Source organism: Callithrix jacchus, chromosome 13 (assembly GCF_049354715.1).
Source record: "Callithrix jacchus isolate 240 chromosome 13, calJac240_pri, whole genome shotgun sequence".
In the NCBI taxonomy this organism is placed as follows: domain Eukaryota; kingdom Metazoa; phylum Chordata; class Mammalia; order Primates; family Cebidae; genus Callithrix; species Callithrix jacchus.
The window spans coordinates 31,319,330-31,335,000 of NC_133514.1; the positions used below are offsets into that span (position 1 = coordinate 31,319,330).

At 41.9% G+C, this 15,671-nt stretch overlaps 1 protein-coding gene and 1 long non-coding RNA gene across 3 annotated transcripts in view; one reads left to right on the forward strand and one right to left on the reverse strand.

Moving 5' to 3' along the window:
* Positions 1 to 3,461, forward strand: part of DCTN6 (dynactin subunit 6) — a 30,946-nt gene extending 27,485 nt beyond the window's left edge. Inside the window, exons 7-8 of one of the 2 annotated variants that reach the window (XM_017963750.4) lie at positions 431 to 505; positions 1,913 to 3,461. In XM_017963750.4, coding sequence (XP_017819239.1) covers positions 431 to 505; positions 1,913 to 2,011 — 174 coding nt within the window. In that variant the 3' untranslated portion in view covers positions 2,012 to 3,461. The remainder of the gene's footprint in view (positions 1 to 430; positions 506 to 1,912) is intronic. The other variant, XM_002756915.7, reaches the window with a different exon arrangement.
* LOC144578961 (uncharacterized) lies at positions 2,037 to 7,556 on the reverse strand. Its single transcript, XR_013525599.1, has 2 exons — positions 7,372 to 7,556; positions 2,037 to 4,712 (listed from the first exon to the last, which is right to left on the reverse strand). It is a non-coding gene; the product is annotated as an uncharacterized LOC144578961 (long non-coding RNA).
* Positions 7,557 to 15,671: the final 8,115 nt, after the last annotated feature.

Here is a 15,671-nt window from a genome sequence, read left to right on the forward strand (position 1 = left end):
ATGTTACTCTTGATCTTGTGTGTTGTCACTGACAATGCATCAACAAACTGTACAAGCCATACTGATTTACTCCTAAAATATCAGTCTTTAAGGGTAAGGAATGACCATACTACATTTATGCTGTGCCTCTGACTAGAGTGCGTCTATTTAGTTTATTGCCATAGCTTCATAATAAACACAGCTTGTGAATAAGCAAGTGTGTTTGGATATTTTTCTGGCTTGAGAAATTATCTCCTCCTAAAAACCCAGATCAAGAATAATGTAGAATACATATTTGGAGTTTAATATTAGAGTAGGAGATGAAAAAAATAGGACGTTTGGGCTTCCTTTGGACGTAAGACATTTGTATTGCAGTTTCGAGCCTCATTGCTGGGCACATTCAATATATATTCCCTTAGTTACCTCGTCTCCTTTTCCTTCCACTAAATAGTTTCAAGCACTGTGGGAGGCCAAGGCGGGATCACTTGAGCCCAGGAAGGAGTTCAAGACCAGCCTGGGCAACATGGTGAGACTCCATCTCTACAAAGAATAAAAAATAATGAGTTGAGCATGGTGGCATTCGCCTGTAGTCCCAGCTACTTGAGAGGCTGAGGTGGAAGGATGGCTTGAGCCCAGGAGGTTAGGACTGCAGTAAGCTCTGTTTGTATAACTGCACTCCAGCCTGGGTGACAGAGTGAGATCTGTCTCAAAAAGAGAAAAAAAAAAAAAAAAGAATAATTTCAAGACATTTATAACTTTGCCTCTGATTCTTAGCCATATTTTATCAGAAATCAAAACTCCAGTTATTTCTGGGTTACTCTACTTCTGTAATGTTTGGCTTCATTATTATTATTATAAGCAAGTATTACTCTATAGACTAAAAAGGAAATAGGGATAAATCAAGTCATTTTTTACCGTCTTTCTACATAACAGCAAAAATGAAGACTGGGAAACGAAGTTGGTGTGGGCAAGGGAGTTTAGAATTAAGTGAGCAAGAATATCTGAAATTTAATATTTCATAATATACAATATTGTCTTCCAAATTTCACTGATCATAAGGATTATATAGAGGTCTTTATTAAAAATAACGATTCCCCAGACTTATTGAGTCACTGTGCTGGGGCGGGAGCCTAAAAATCCATATTTTTCACAAGTACCACGGTGAGTTTTACAATCAGGAAAATTTGGGCAATACTGGTATATGAAGAGTGAAGATTAGACAGGTATATCCAAGTACACCGCAGCTGTGTGGCTCTGTAGGTCATGTGGAAAACAAAATACTCTGGGTGTTTTACTTATGTGGTCTTCTGTAATTGGAACTTTTAACTTTGCAGAAGCCAGGATGAAATCTACAAAAGCGACTTTGAAAACTGATTTCTGTATGTTTTTATATAAATATATAAAGTCTGTTGGCTTTTTCTTGTGACCAAACTTAGTATGTGTTCATTGTAAATTAAAAAAAAACAGGTAGGCAAAAATGAGTCAATGAAAGTCACCTATAATTCCACAACTTATTAATAACCATTGCTACCTGGACCTTTTTTTTTTTTCTTTTTTTTTTTTTTTTTTTTTTGAGACTCTGGCTCTGTCACCCAAGCTGGAGTGCAGTGGTGCAATCATGGCTCACTGCAGCCTCAACCTCCTGGGCTCTAACAATCCACCCCCAACCCCCACTACCCTGTTTCCACCCCAGCCTCCCAAGTAGCTATGACTGCAGGGGCATGTCACCACACACAGCTAATTTTTTAATTTTTTGTAGTGGCGGGATCTCCCTATGTTGCTCAGGCTGGTCTGGAACTCCTGGGCTCAAATCATCCTCCTGTCTGGGCCTCCCAGTGTTGAGATTACAGGCATGAGCCAGCACGCCTGGTCCCTGTGTGGTACTCTTGACTTTGCTTTCTGCCAGTCAGTCTTAATTATCTTATCTTTTTAGCCCCAGACACTACAGCTGGATTTCTTGATGAAAATCTTGCCAAATTACCACCACCTAAAGAAGACTATGAAAGGAAGCTCAACTCCAGTAAAGAACTAAGAACAGCAGATGACATGAAGATAACATTTTTGTCTTTGACCACTGTCTTTTGAATGGGCCACAGTGTTTATGTACTCTTAGCAACTCACAGGATAATACATGTTGACTTTATTTTGTAAAATTGGGTTGAGAGGAAAGTAATGGATTTTCATTGTAACTGTCCTTTATAATTTATATAAAATGTATTATTTTCCTATATCCTTGCTTCTTTTCTGATACTTTACAGTTTAGCTTTTCTTTTGTTATATAAACTGCTAGCCACAAATTTTAGTTATGTAAAAGACTACCCATGACAAGAAAGGACATATTGTTATGTATTTATATTCTAGCATAGACTAAACTAAAGAAAAATGCTGATAACCATCTTTAATGAGCATACTTTAATCAGTTTTTCTACTTGAATTAATCTTTTAATTTTTATTATGTGCTAGTTGTATTAAAGCTAATGTGTTTAACTTTTCCTTTTGTGGATTTGTAGCTGTTTAAAATTTCAGGTGAAATTTTAGTAGCTATTGAATTAATTTAGACTTCACTTTGTTTTTAAGAAAAACACAGTTTTTTCTTTTTGGTAAAACAAAAATAATCAGGGAAAGATGTCCTCGGTAGAATACAAATTAGTGTCATTCTTGGGCTTCTAAGGACAATGAAACTAAAAGAGATTTTGAAATTTATATAAATTCATTAAATTATTAATATTTTAGCATAGCAATAATCACTAATCATTGAACTTTATTATTCTGTTTATCTAATTATGTAGTGAGCAAAACGTTGAGAATTTTATTATTTCAAAATTTTTTAATAATTTAAGTGTATACATTTACTGGAACATACTTCTCAGCTTTTGAATTAGTAGATACTGACTAATACTAAATTACTAAAACACTAAGATATTTTCTCAAAATTTAATTTTAATTTATTTATTTTAGAGACAAGGATGTCACTCTGTTACCCAGACTGGAGTGCAGTGGCACAATCTTGGCTCACATGGATCACTTAACCTCCTCAAGCTCAAGTGATCCTCCCACCTCAACCTCTTAAGTAGCTCAGACTACAGGCATAAGCCACCATGCCTGGCTTTTTAATTTTTTTTAACTTTTTGTGGAGACAGGATCTTGCTATGTTGCCCAGGCTGGTCTCAAACTCCTGGCTCAAAATGTAATTTTTAATTGTGAATAGAGAAAAATGTATTTTTGAATTTCTGAAACTGCAAATTAGCCTAATTGTTTGAAATTGAAATGCTTTTGGTAAGAATACTCATGACTAAACTTGGAAAACTATACTGTAGTGGATGAAACATTGAGCTTTTGAGAAAGGAGAACATAAATGCCCTATATCTGTTAACTGCTGTTTATTCATTTTTCAACCCCTGGTGATCAGTTCAGAATGTTGTTGTTCATGGAAATGTTCTAGATAAGAGAAATCAGAAATTACAAGACAGTCTTTGAAATTCTATACTAGTTCTAATGTATTCTCTCCGACACATTGTGATGTGCTAAATCAATGGCCTCTCCAAACTACACAGGTAGTATGTGGGGCAACAGTGAGACACCTTCTAAGGACTCGATAAGAAGAAATCACCAGAGTCAACACATAGTGAGGAGAGTCTCAGTGCTTCCCAGGTATGCTGTGGGTTATTAAATTATATTAAAGAACCGAAATTATCAACTCACCAAAACAGGGTTTGAAGAAACAAAATATGACAGTGTGTAGACAGTGTTATCCATGAAAAGGAAGTCCTGAATCCAAGAGTTGTAATTCAGTGACCAGAAATGTTCTCTACTTCAGTTAGGACATTTTATCAAGACCCCAGGTATGTGGCTTACGGAGAACATATCTTGAGACTTGCCACTTCTTTTGTCACTGATTACAAGCCTAACTGAACCATCTTCTGATTGTTAATATGGCCTTTAAACTATTTTGTTCAGGAAAAGGGAGAATTCTGCATGAGGACACCAAAATTTCATTCTGCACATAGTAAATTTAGAGAAATTCTCTGGTTTATACATCAGTATCATGTGAATTTAATTTGTGTGGTTCTGCTCCCAAGTTTGTCAGTTTAGTCTATGAGTTTCTGAATATTCTGATGAAACGTAGTTTCTGACTCTTCAGGATAGAGAACCAAAGCCCAGACATATTATTGCAAACTTCACTTTTTGGGGCTTCTGCAGAGCCACGCTGTCAGCCTTCTCCTGGTGGCACTCTATCTCACTTGAGACTATACTCAAACTGCATCCCAAATAGTCTAGACATTTAAGCTAGTTGGGTAGGACAACCCGGACATGCTTGTGACATGAGATAGTAACTGGGCAGGGAAAAGAGAACCCATTTTAACAAATCGTCATATTGAAATCTGGCACTTGCTCTTCAGTCAAAATGATGGATCTTCACCAGTTGAATAGTGTCAGGTCTAGAAACAGTGCTGAAATCACTTCATCCATAAGCACACACTGTAGTACTTACATATGCTGTGTAACAAATTACCCTCAAAACTAAAACACACATCTTGTCATCTCACTCAGTTTCTGAGAATTAAGAATCTGTATGTGGCTTAGCAGCTACTGGGGCTACAGTAGCCATTTCCAAGATGGCGCACTCACATGGTTGTTTCCAGGAGGCCTCAGTTCATCATCACATGAGCCACTCTACAAAGCTTCCTGGGTGTTCTCTGGACATGGCAGCTGGCTTCCTCCAGATGAGTGATCTAAGAGGGGATAAAAGCCACAGTGCCTTTCGTGACCTGGTCTCTGAAGTTGCACACCATCATTTCCACTGAATTTGATTTATTAGAAGTGAGTCACTAAATCCATTCTCCAAACTGGGATGGCCCCATGATCCTTTAGGTTCAATAATTCTTTAGAATGACTCAGAGAACTCAGGGAAGTGTGTATTTACTACTGCAGATGTATTACAGGGGAACAACTCAGAAACACCAAAAAGAAGAGACGCCGAGGCCATGGGATGGGATGGGAATGGCACAGGGTTTCCATTCCTTCTCTGAGCGCATCAGCCTTCTGGCACCGCACCAGCCTGGAAGGTTTCCAAATCTAACTGTTCAGGAGTTTTTATGATCCAGTCTGCAGCCCCCTAACCTCCCCGGAGTTTGTGGGTTAGGGTTGAAAGTTCTGATCCTCTAGTCGTATGTTCTCGTTAGCATACAAAAGACTGTAAATTCTGGCCGGGCATGGTGGCTCCTGCCTGCAATCCCGGCACTTTGGGAGGTTGAGATGGGCAGATAACTTCAAGTTATCTTGTCATCAGGTTATCTTCTCAACCTCAGGTCAGAAATTCAAGACCAGCCTGGCCAACATGGTGAAATCCCCATCTCTACTAAAAATACAAAAATTAGCCAGGTGTGGTGATGCACACCTGTAATCCCAGCTACCTGGGAGGCTGAAGCAGAATTGCTTGAACCCAGGAGGTAGAGGTTGGTTGCAGTGACCCAAGATGGCACCACTGCACTCCAGCCTGGGAGCAAGACTCAAAAAAGCCAGTAAATTCAGAGGGTTCAAGAAGCTCTGTGCCAGGAACCACGGACAAAGACCAAATATTTTTTATTTTGCCACACCTATCTTCTTAGATTACTTTCCCCTAAATAAACATACATTTCATTAAGCATCAGTTTAACTTGTTGAGGCTTAACAGGAATTATTACTAACAGAAACCTTGAGGGTTAAGAATATTGAGTGGGAGAATGTTGAAACAATACAAGAACTATTCTTAACCCTAAAATATATACTTCGTCAAGTCTGGCTTTTTAAAAAATTGCATTTATTAAGCTTGCATAGAGCTGACTACATACCAAGCACTGTTGAAAGCAGTTTACATGTAACTCATTAATTGCACATTACACTCTTTAACTGTCTTAATCAAGGAGATAATATTACTGTCCTTATTTTGCAGAACTGGAAATTGAGGCACAGAGAGGTTAAGTAACTGCTGAAGGTCCACTCAGCCAGTAAGTGGCATTTTGGCTCCAGAGTTCATGATCTTAAGCGTATTCTCTGTTGCATTGTTAGACTAAACCTTTTAAGATAAATATACTGTAATTCAGTGGGCTTCCTAAATGCAAATGAGAAAAACAGATGTGGATTCACCTTTCTTAAAGCCGTTGCCCCTCTTTAAGTTCTTAATCTGCATGACACTGAAAGAGTCCAGGGGATATCACCCCCAAATATGGCACCTTGGTACGCTGATTACTTTATTTTGAGGGTACATGGGAATCAGCAGATGCTGGAAGAAGCTTTTCTCTGAGGTGTCCTTATCTACCTAAAGATCTGCCAAAAGAGAACACAACTGCCTTCTATCCCCTCCCTTGTTTTTCATCAACCAAGGAAGAGTAAACTCGTCACAGAAGAGACTGAGAGTCAGACACGACATCCAGAGCCCAGATGAACTTCATCCCACACCACTGTCTGTGCTTTGTCTCCATTCACCTCCCCTAAAAACCATTTACTCTTCCTCTAAAATTTGCCTACATCCCCCACTTCTCTCTCCCCTATGAAGAAGGGAATACAGCTTCTAAATCTCATTGGGTATTGGGTACTCACTTTCTTGAGATACTGCTGCACATGTGTCAGAGGTGTTTGAACCAGAGGGACTCCATTTTGAGTAGAGGTTGGGTAAAATGAGGCTCAGACCTACTGGCCTGCATTCCCAGGAGGTTAAGGTATTCTAAGTCACAGGACGAGATAGGAGGTCAGCACAAGATACAAGTCGAGAAGACCTTGCTGATAAAACAGCATGTGGTGAAGAAGCTGGCCAAAATCTGCTAAAACCAAGATGGCAGCCAAAGTGACCTCTGGTCGTCGTCACTGCTCCTTATACACTAATTATAATGCATTAGCATGCTAAAATACACTACCAGTGCCATGACAGTTTATAGATGCCGTGTCAACATCAGAAAATTACCTCATATGGTTTAAAAAGGGGAGGAACCTTCAGTTTTAAGAAGTGTCCACCCCTATCCCAGAAAACTCATGAATAATCCACCCCTTGTTTAGCACATAATCAAGAAATCCCATGCTGCTGCCCTGCCTATGGAGTAGCCATTCTTTTTTCCTTTTTATTCCTTTACTTTCTTTTTTTTTTTTTTTGATATGGAGTTAGTCTGTTGCCCAGGCTGGAGTGCAGTGGCAAGATCTCACTCAGCTCACTGCAACCTCTGCACCCCAGGTTCAAGTGATTCTCCTGCCTCAGCGTCTCAAGATTACAGGCACCTGCCACCGCACCTGGCTCATTTTTGTGTTTTTAGTAGAGACGGGCCAGGCTGGTCTTGAACTCCTGACGTTGTTATCCACCTGCCTCCCAAAAGTCCTTTACTTTCTTAATAAACTTGCTTTCACTTTCCTCTATAGACTCACCATTAATTCTTTCTTGTGCGAGATCCAAGAAGCCTCTCTTGGGATCTGGATTGGGATTCCCTTTCCAGTAACACACGTACTAAATATGTGTGCCTTTTCTCCTCTTAATCTCTTTTCAGTTCATTTCATAGTCAGATTAATTGAAACTTCAGAGGGCTGAGGGAAAGTACTCTTCACCCCTACAAGGCAAAACAATAGGGAAATTTAAAGAGTTGTTTGATCTTCCCATTGAATTCAATAAGAATTACCCAAAGGGGGACCCAATGCTGGGGCTCCAGGTCATTTATGCAAAACTTTAAATTGGGTCTGCTTGGTTTTTTCTTTGTTTGTTTTTTTTAAAGAGACAGGGTCTTGCTCTCTTGCCCAGGCTGGAGTGCAGGTGGCACTGCAATCTCAAACACCTGGACTCAAGCAATCCTCCTGCCTTAGCCTCCTAAGACACTAGGACTACAGGCCTGTGCCATCACGCCCAGCTGAATCTTCCATATTTTTATAGAGGAGAGGGTCTTGCTATATGGCCCAGGCTGGTCTTGAATGCGTGGCCTCAAGCAGTCCTTTTGTCTCAGCTTCCCAAAGTGCTGGGATTACAGGTGTGAGCCATTGTGCCCAGTCTGGGTCTGCTTGTTACAACTAATTAACTGTAGTGGTAATTTTTGGTGATGTTTTGGTCTATATTTTTGTGTGTGTCTTATACTAGTAAAAGTAATATATTAAGGCCGGGCATGGTGGCTCATGCCTGTAATCCCAGCACTCTTTGGGAGGCCGGGGTGGGTGGATCACCTGAGGTTGGGAGTTCAAGATCAGCCTCACCAACATGGAGAAACCCCATCTCTTAAAAAAAAAAAAAAAGTTATATATTAATAATTTCGTTTTACTCAATTCAGGAGGTGAGGAGAAAACACTTCCAATTCCATGGGCCCACATCAAGCAACACCACTTTAATCATTTTGGAGCTAATTTATATGTACAATCCAAGGTGAATGAAGATCTCTCAGACACATGCATTTAAAGCTTCATAATCCCCATGCAGACCTGCTGTTTTAACACAAGAGGGCGCCGGTAGACAGGATAGTCCCCGCAACAGTGTCTAGCAAATGGGTACTCAAAGGATTTTATTTATTTTTAGTTGAAAACAGGGCCTGGCTCTGTTGCCCAGGCTGGAGTGCAGAGGTGTGAACACTACTCACTGCGGCCTCAACCTCCTGGGCCTGCCTCAACCTCCCGGGCCTGCCTCAACCTCCCGAGTAGCTGGGACCACAGGCTTGTGCTACCAAGCCCAGGTAAATTTTTAATTTTTTTGTGGAGATGGAGTCTCCCTATATTGCCCAGAATGGTCTCAAACTCCTGGGCTCAAGTTGTCCACCTGCCTGGGCCTCCCAAAGTGCTGGTATTACAGGCATTAGTCATCGCTCCTGCTGACCCATTTTAAGAATACTTTAGACTTTAATACTTTATTTTTAAAAACTAGGAGTAGTTCCTTTCCTGTCTACTTTAAAGGGTGTTGTATTTAAATATTTTAGAGCCTTTAGCTGGGACTAGGTTCATGATACTAAACACATGCAAATAGAGGATCAGGCTCTGAGAAGAGAAGCGTTGTTAGGCCTGCTAGAGTCCCAGCCAAGAATGGATTGGCCAAGCCTTTGTTGTCCGTGTTCCTCTCACAGGGTTTCAGTATTGCTCACCTTCATGCAAGTTTGAGTGGTGCTAAGTCCCTGAATTTAGGTTTTCTTTTGTTCTTTTTAAAATTTTTAGTGACGGACTCACCATGTTGACCAGGCTGGTCTTGAACTCCTGGGCTCAAGCAACCCTCCTGCCTCAGCCTCCCAACGTGCTGGGATTACAGGTGTGAGCCACTGCACCCCACCTAGATTTTCCATTTCTTAAACTAACTCACCTTTCATTACCTACCTGTATGGTTCAGACTTTTGAGCCAGACTTAATGCCTGATGCTCAGAGCCCAAATTTCCCCTACTAGGAAGTCGTCTACTCCTTAGTGGGCTAATCACTGCTCTCCTTGAGTTGTACATTTTCCTAAAAATCAGTTATATTTGGCTGGGTGCAGTGGCTCATGCCTGTAATCCCAGCACTTTGGGAGGGTGAGGTGGGCGGATCACTTGATGCCAGTCTATGACCAGCCTGGCCAATATGATAAAACCCTGTCTCTACTAAATATACAAAAGTTAGTGGGGCATGGTGGTGGGCCCCTGTAATCCTAGCTACTCAGGAGGCTGAGGCAGGAAAATCACTCGAGCCCAGGAGGTGGAGGTTGCAGTGAGCTGAGAATGCACAGCTGCACTCCCACCTGGGCAGCCGAGAAGGACTCCATCTCAAAAAAAAAAAAAAAATTAGCTGTATTTGTTCCAAAACTTGTTTATACAAGTTGTACTTAATAACTATGTAATTTAGTTCAATATTACCAAAATCAAACAATTATGAGTGTGAAGAGAATAATCTCTATGAAAATAAGTTGAAAACTTGGGAAAGACCCGATAAAGACATGTTATTAAAGAAAAAAATGCTGTGAAATTAGGTGTGGGCAAAACAACCATGAATGTTTGGGAGAGAGAAGTCTCAAAATACAGGACTTTGCCCTCATTTTGCTTCACAAGTGTCTTGAGTCCTTGTTCTACTGAAATTGAAATTGATAATGCTTCTTGCTGTGCTGATTGATGTCCTCTGTGTAGCCCCCATCAGCAGGCCCACACTCAAAGAAAAGGTCTTAGCCTGACATCAAAGGAATGGCGGGTAGATAAACCTTTTTATGTTTTAAATTCAAAATACAATTTTAAAGATATATATTATAATTTTATGAAACCCCACATAGCTGACTTTTTTCTTTAACCAACCAACTACAGATTCTGACTGTGGCAGGTGCAGTGGCTCAGGCCTGTAATCCCAGCACTTTGGGAGGCTGAGGTGGGTGGATTGTTTGAGCCCAGGAGTTTGAGACCAGCCTGGCCCCCATAGTGAGACCTCATCTCTGTTAAAAAAAAAAAAAAGAAGAAGAATCAGGATTTCTACAGTACAGTTCCGGGAGCTGCCAAACAGTGGTACAAGGAAGTGAATTGCCTAGGCCTCAACATATCCTGAGTGTCAGCGATACATGTATACTTTCAAATGAATATCCTCATTTTTGTGAAGATTACACTTGAGAGTCCTTTACCTGTAGGCTAGCTGTGCTTGATTGTAACAGAACAGATTTTTAGAACTTAATCATCATTATTGTATCTGTATTAGTCTGTTTTCACACTGCCGATAAAGACATACCCAAGACTGGGCAGTTTATGAAAGAAAGAGGTTTACTGGACTTACATGTTGCATATGGCTGGAAGGCCTCACAATCATGGCAGAAGGTGAAAGGCATGTCTCACGTGGCAGCAGACAAGAGAAGAAGGCTTGTGCAGGGAAACTCCCTTTTTTTTTTCAGATGGAGTTTTGCTTTTGTTGCCCAGGCTGAAGTGCAGTGGTGTGATCTCGGCTCACTGCAACCTCCACTTCCCAGGTTCAAGTGATTCTCCTGCCTCAGCCCCTTCTGTATATTTCAAGCTCTGCACAAAAGAAGAGTCATATGAGATCAAGGACAAGCATCTGTCTTCCATGTCTTGGTCCATTTAAGTTGCTATAACAAAATGCCATAGACTGAGTGGCTTAAATTTATTTCTCACAGTTCTGGATGCTGGGAAGTCCAAGATCAAGGCGCTGGCAGTTTTGATATCTGGTGAAGGCCATCTTTTTACTGTGTCCTCACATGGCAAAAGGGACAGTCTTCCTTCGGCCTCTTTTATAAGGATGCTAATCCCTTTCATGAGGGCTCCATCCTTATGACCTGATCATCTCCCAAAGGCCCCACACCTACCTTCCTTCCTTCCTTCCTTCTTCCTTTCTTTCTTTCTTTCTTTTTCTCTTTCTTTCCTTCTTTCTTCTTTCTTTCTTTCTTTCGTTTCCCTCTTGTTACCTTGCCCAGGTGGGAATGCAATGGTGAGATCTTGGCTCTCTGCAACCTCCACTGCATGGGTTCGAGTGATTCCTATGTCTCAGCCTCCTGAGTGGCTGAGATTACAAGCATGTGCCACCATGCCTGGCTAATTTATTGTATTTTTAATAGAAATGGAGATTCACCATGTTGGCCAGGCTGGTCTTGAACACCTGACCTCAGGTGATCCACCTGCCTCGGCCTCCCGAAGTGCTGAGATTGCAGGTGTGAGCCACTGTGCCTGGCCTAGGCCTTACCTTCTAATGCCACCACCATGTGGATGGGATTTCAAATATAAATTTGTGGAGCAGGACACATTCAGACCATAGCACCTCACTTTCTTCTTCCTAACATATCTTCAGTTTTGTTCAACTATCTCCCCATCCATGGGTTGACTTTAATCAGTCCATTCCAATGAATATTTGGCCTTTCGCTGGTCCACAGGTGCATATATAACTTAAAATTTTTTTTTTTTTTTGAGATGGAGTTTTGCTCTTGTTACCCAGGCTGGAGTGCAATGGCGTGATCTCGGCTCACTGCAAACTCCGCCTCCTGGGTTTAGGCAATTCTCCTGCCTCAGCCTCCTGAGTAGCTGGGATTACAGCCACACACCACCATGGCCAGCTGATTTTTTGTATTTTTAGTAGAGACAGGGTTTCACCATGTTGACCAGGATGGTCTTGATCTCTTGACCTCATGATCCACCTGCCTCGGCCTCCCAAAGTGTTGGGATTACAGGCATGAGCCAGCGAGCCCAGCCAATTTTTGTATTTTTATTAAAAGTAGAGGTGAGATTTTACCATGCTGTCCAGGCTGGTCCCAAAGTCCTGGCCTCAAGTGATCCACCCACCCACCTCCCACAGTGCTGGGATTATAGGTGTAAGCCACCGTGCCAGGCCCAAATCCATTATGGTTTTTTAGTTTTGTTTTGTTTTTGAGACTGAGTCTTGCTCTGTCACCCAGGCTCAAGTGCAGTGGTGCAATCTCAGCTCACGGCAACCTCCGCATACCAGGTTCAAGCAATTCTCCTGCCTCAGTCTCCTGAGTAGCTGGGATTACAGGCACCCACCACCATTCCCGGCTAATTTTGTATTTTTAGTCAAGACGGGATTTCACCATCTTGGCCAGGCTGGTCTTGAACTCCTGACCTCGTGATTCACCTGCTTCAGCCTCCCAAAGTTCTGGAATTACAGGCGTTAGCCACCACACCTGGCCTTCAAATTCATTCTTATTAGCTGATTGTCATATTCAAAGGCCGATATTGATTGCTTGGTTGGTTTGCAAAAGCATGTTCACTGAGGCTAGCTGTCACGAATTAACTGAACAGATCTAAAACTGGGTCTGCTGGCTTTTTGTTACCACGGCTATAGAACAGTCAGTCTTTCCCTAAATTTGTGAGGTCCTTTTTATTCTCATCCCAACCTCTTCCATGTTTTCAATAACCTCTTCTATGCTCTCCCTCAGGAGCTGTCTAATGAGAAGGAAAAGGGCAGAGCTCTCCTTTCACTACTGGCTCTGCTCTTTCTTATTCATGTATTTCTTCAATAGAAAAACTGTTATGGGGTTCAGAGGAGAATAACACAGTTCCTCTCTTCAGAGTACCTACAGTCTAGAGAGGGAGCCCAGCTGAACAGCTGATTCCAATTCAGTGTGGAGTAATGGCCAGGGAACCCAGAGAGGATACTCACTTTGTGTGAGAAACGAGGGAAGTTTCACCAGAGAGGTTTTAGTCTGTTCCCATGCTGCTAATAAAGACATACCTGATCAAGGAAAGAGGTTTAATTGACTCACAGTTTCACATGGCTGGGGAGACCTCACAATCATGGTGGAAGAGCAAGGGATGTCTTACATGGTGGCAGGCAAGAGAACGTGTGCAGGAGAACTCCTCTACAAAAGCATCAGATCTCATGGGACTTACTATCAAGAGAACAGCATGGGAAAAACCCACCCCATGATTCAATTACCTCCCACCCGATCCCTCCCACAACACCTAGGAATTATGGGAACTACAATTCAAGATGAGATTTGGGTGGAGACACAGTCAAACCGTATCAAGAGGAAAGCCTTGACTGGACCTTGACCTTAATTCAACCTTAGCCCTTACTCTATAAGCACAAGTACACAGGATAAGACTTGCAATTGTGAATATCGAGTATCAAGTTGATTGCACTGAAGGATGCAAAGTATTGTTCCTGGGTGTGTCTGTGAGGGTGTTGCCGAAGGAGATTAACATTCGAGTCAGTGGACTGGGAGAGGCAGACTCCCCCTCAATCTGGGTAACTACCATCTAATCAGCTGCTGGCTGAATAAAGCAGGCAGGAGAAGATGAAAGAGCAGACTTGCTGAGTCTTCTGGCCTCCACTTTTCTCCTGGGCTGGATGCTTCCTGCCCTTGAACATCAGACTCCAAGTTCTTCAGCTTTTGGACCCTTGGACTTACGCCAGTGGTTTGCCAGGCACTCTCAGGCCTTTGGCTACAGACTGAAGGCTGCACTGTCATCTTCCCTACTTTTGAGGTTTTGAGACTCAGACTGATCCACCACTACCTTCCTTGCTCCTCAACTTGTAGGCGGCCTATCATGGGACTCTACCTGGTGATTGTGTGAGTCAATTCTCCTTAATAAAATCCCTTTCATATATACATGTATCCTGTTCTGTCCCGCTAGAGAGCCCTGACTAATAAAAGTCTGGAAAAGGGTCTCTTTTTTTTTTTAGACAGAGTTTCGCTCTCGTTGCCCAGGCTGGAGTACAATGGCACAATCTTGGCTCAGCAGAACTTCTTCTTCCTCTCGGGTTCCAGTGATTCTCCTGCCTCAGCCTCCCAAGTAGCTGGGATTACAGATATGTATCACCACACCTGGATAACTTTGTATTTTTAGTAGAGACAGGGTTTCTCCATGTTGGTCAGGCTGGTCTCGAACTCCTGTCATCAGGTGATCCCCGCCTCAGACTCCCAAAGTGCTGGGATTACAGGTGTGAGCCACTACACCCGGCAGGAAAGGGTCTTTCAACCGAAAGAAGCAGTTTAACAATAGTTACTAATGTTCTATACTAATCATAGAGATAAGAAATGTATGGTTACCTACTGTGTGCTAAGCATTTTCCTAGGTTCTTTAAATGGATTGTCTTACTAACAGCTCACAAAAACCTTATGATTAGATACCACTAATACCTGATTCTCCAGAGGGGAAATCGTGTCGGGGGATCAAATATAATAATTTGCCCAGGGTTAATTGGTGAGTAGTACAGCCTGGATTCAAATACAGACAGTCTGACTTCAATACTTATGAAGACTAAGCTTTGATTTTTTTTTTTTTTTAATCTTGCCCAAATTCCTAAATAAGGGGCCTGGGGAGTCATGCCCTACAAATCATAATTCTCATCAGCTGTGTTTTATTTAACTCTATATATCATGACTTACTTTCCGACCTGACTCTGGCATAACATCACAGGACAAGGAAGAAAATCAAAATATTTTACCCAAAACATGTTTCTTTGACGTATCTTGATATGACCTGGCAAAGCTATTCTTTCTGGGGGAAATTTGCATCTGTAAAGAATCTATTAGCATAGCTAAAGCTTTTTCTTCCAGGTCCTCCCACTCCTGAAGAGATTAACTAAAACTCTAGCACCTTTTAAACATCTGAATAGGAAACATTTGTCATCTATTGTGTCTCAGGGCAGCCACTTTAAGACTTGAAGAGGCACTTGATCTCCACAATTTTTTATTCTAACCTGAAGGTTTCCTTTGTATTGATCCCAGGTCTTTAGACAAACTGTTAACTGTCAACTAGAAAATGTTTAAATTTACCTCTAGCCCGGGAGCCACTATTTTTGTGTATTTCTGGACCAAACTAAAGTCATTCTTTCTTCCCTTCTTCTTTCCTTCTTTTCTTTCTTTTTTTTTTTCTGAAACGGAGTTTCGCTGTTGTTACCCAGGCTAGAATGCAATGGCGCGATTTTGGCTCACCGCAACCTCCGCCTCCCGGGTTCAGGCAATTCTCCTGCCTCAGCCTCCTGAGTAGCTGGGATTACAGGCACGCGCCACCATGCCCAGCTACTTTTTTGTATTTTTAGTAGAGACGGGGGTTTCACCATGTTGACCAGGCTGGTCTCGGTCTCTTGATCTCATGATCCACCCGCCTCTGCCTCCCAAAGTGCTGGGATTACAGGCTTGAGCCACCGCCCCCCCTTCTTTCTTTCTTTCCTTCTTTTCTTTGTTTTCTTTCCTTTCTTCCCTTCCTTATTTCCTTCCTTCCTTTTCTTTTCTTTTCTTTTCTTTCTATTCTTTCTTGTGGAGTTTCGCTCTTGTTGCCCAGGCTGGAGTG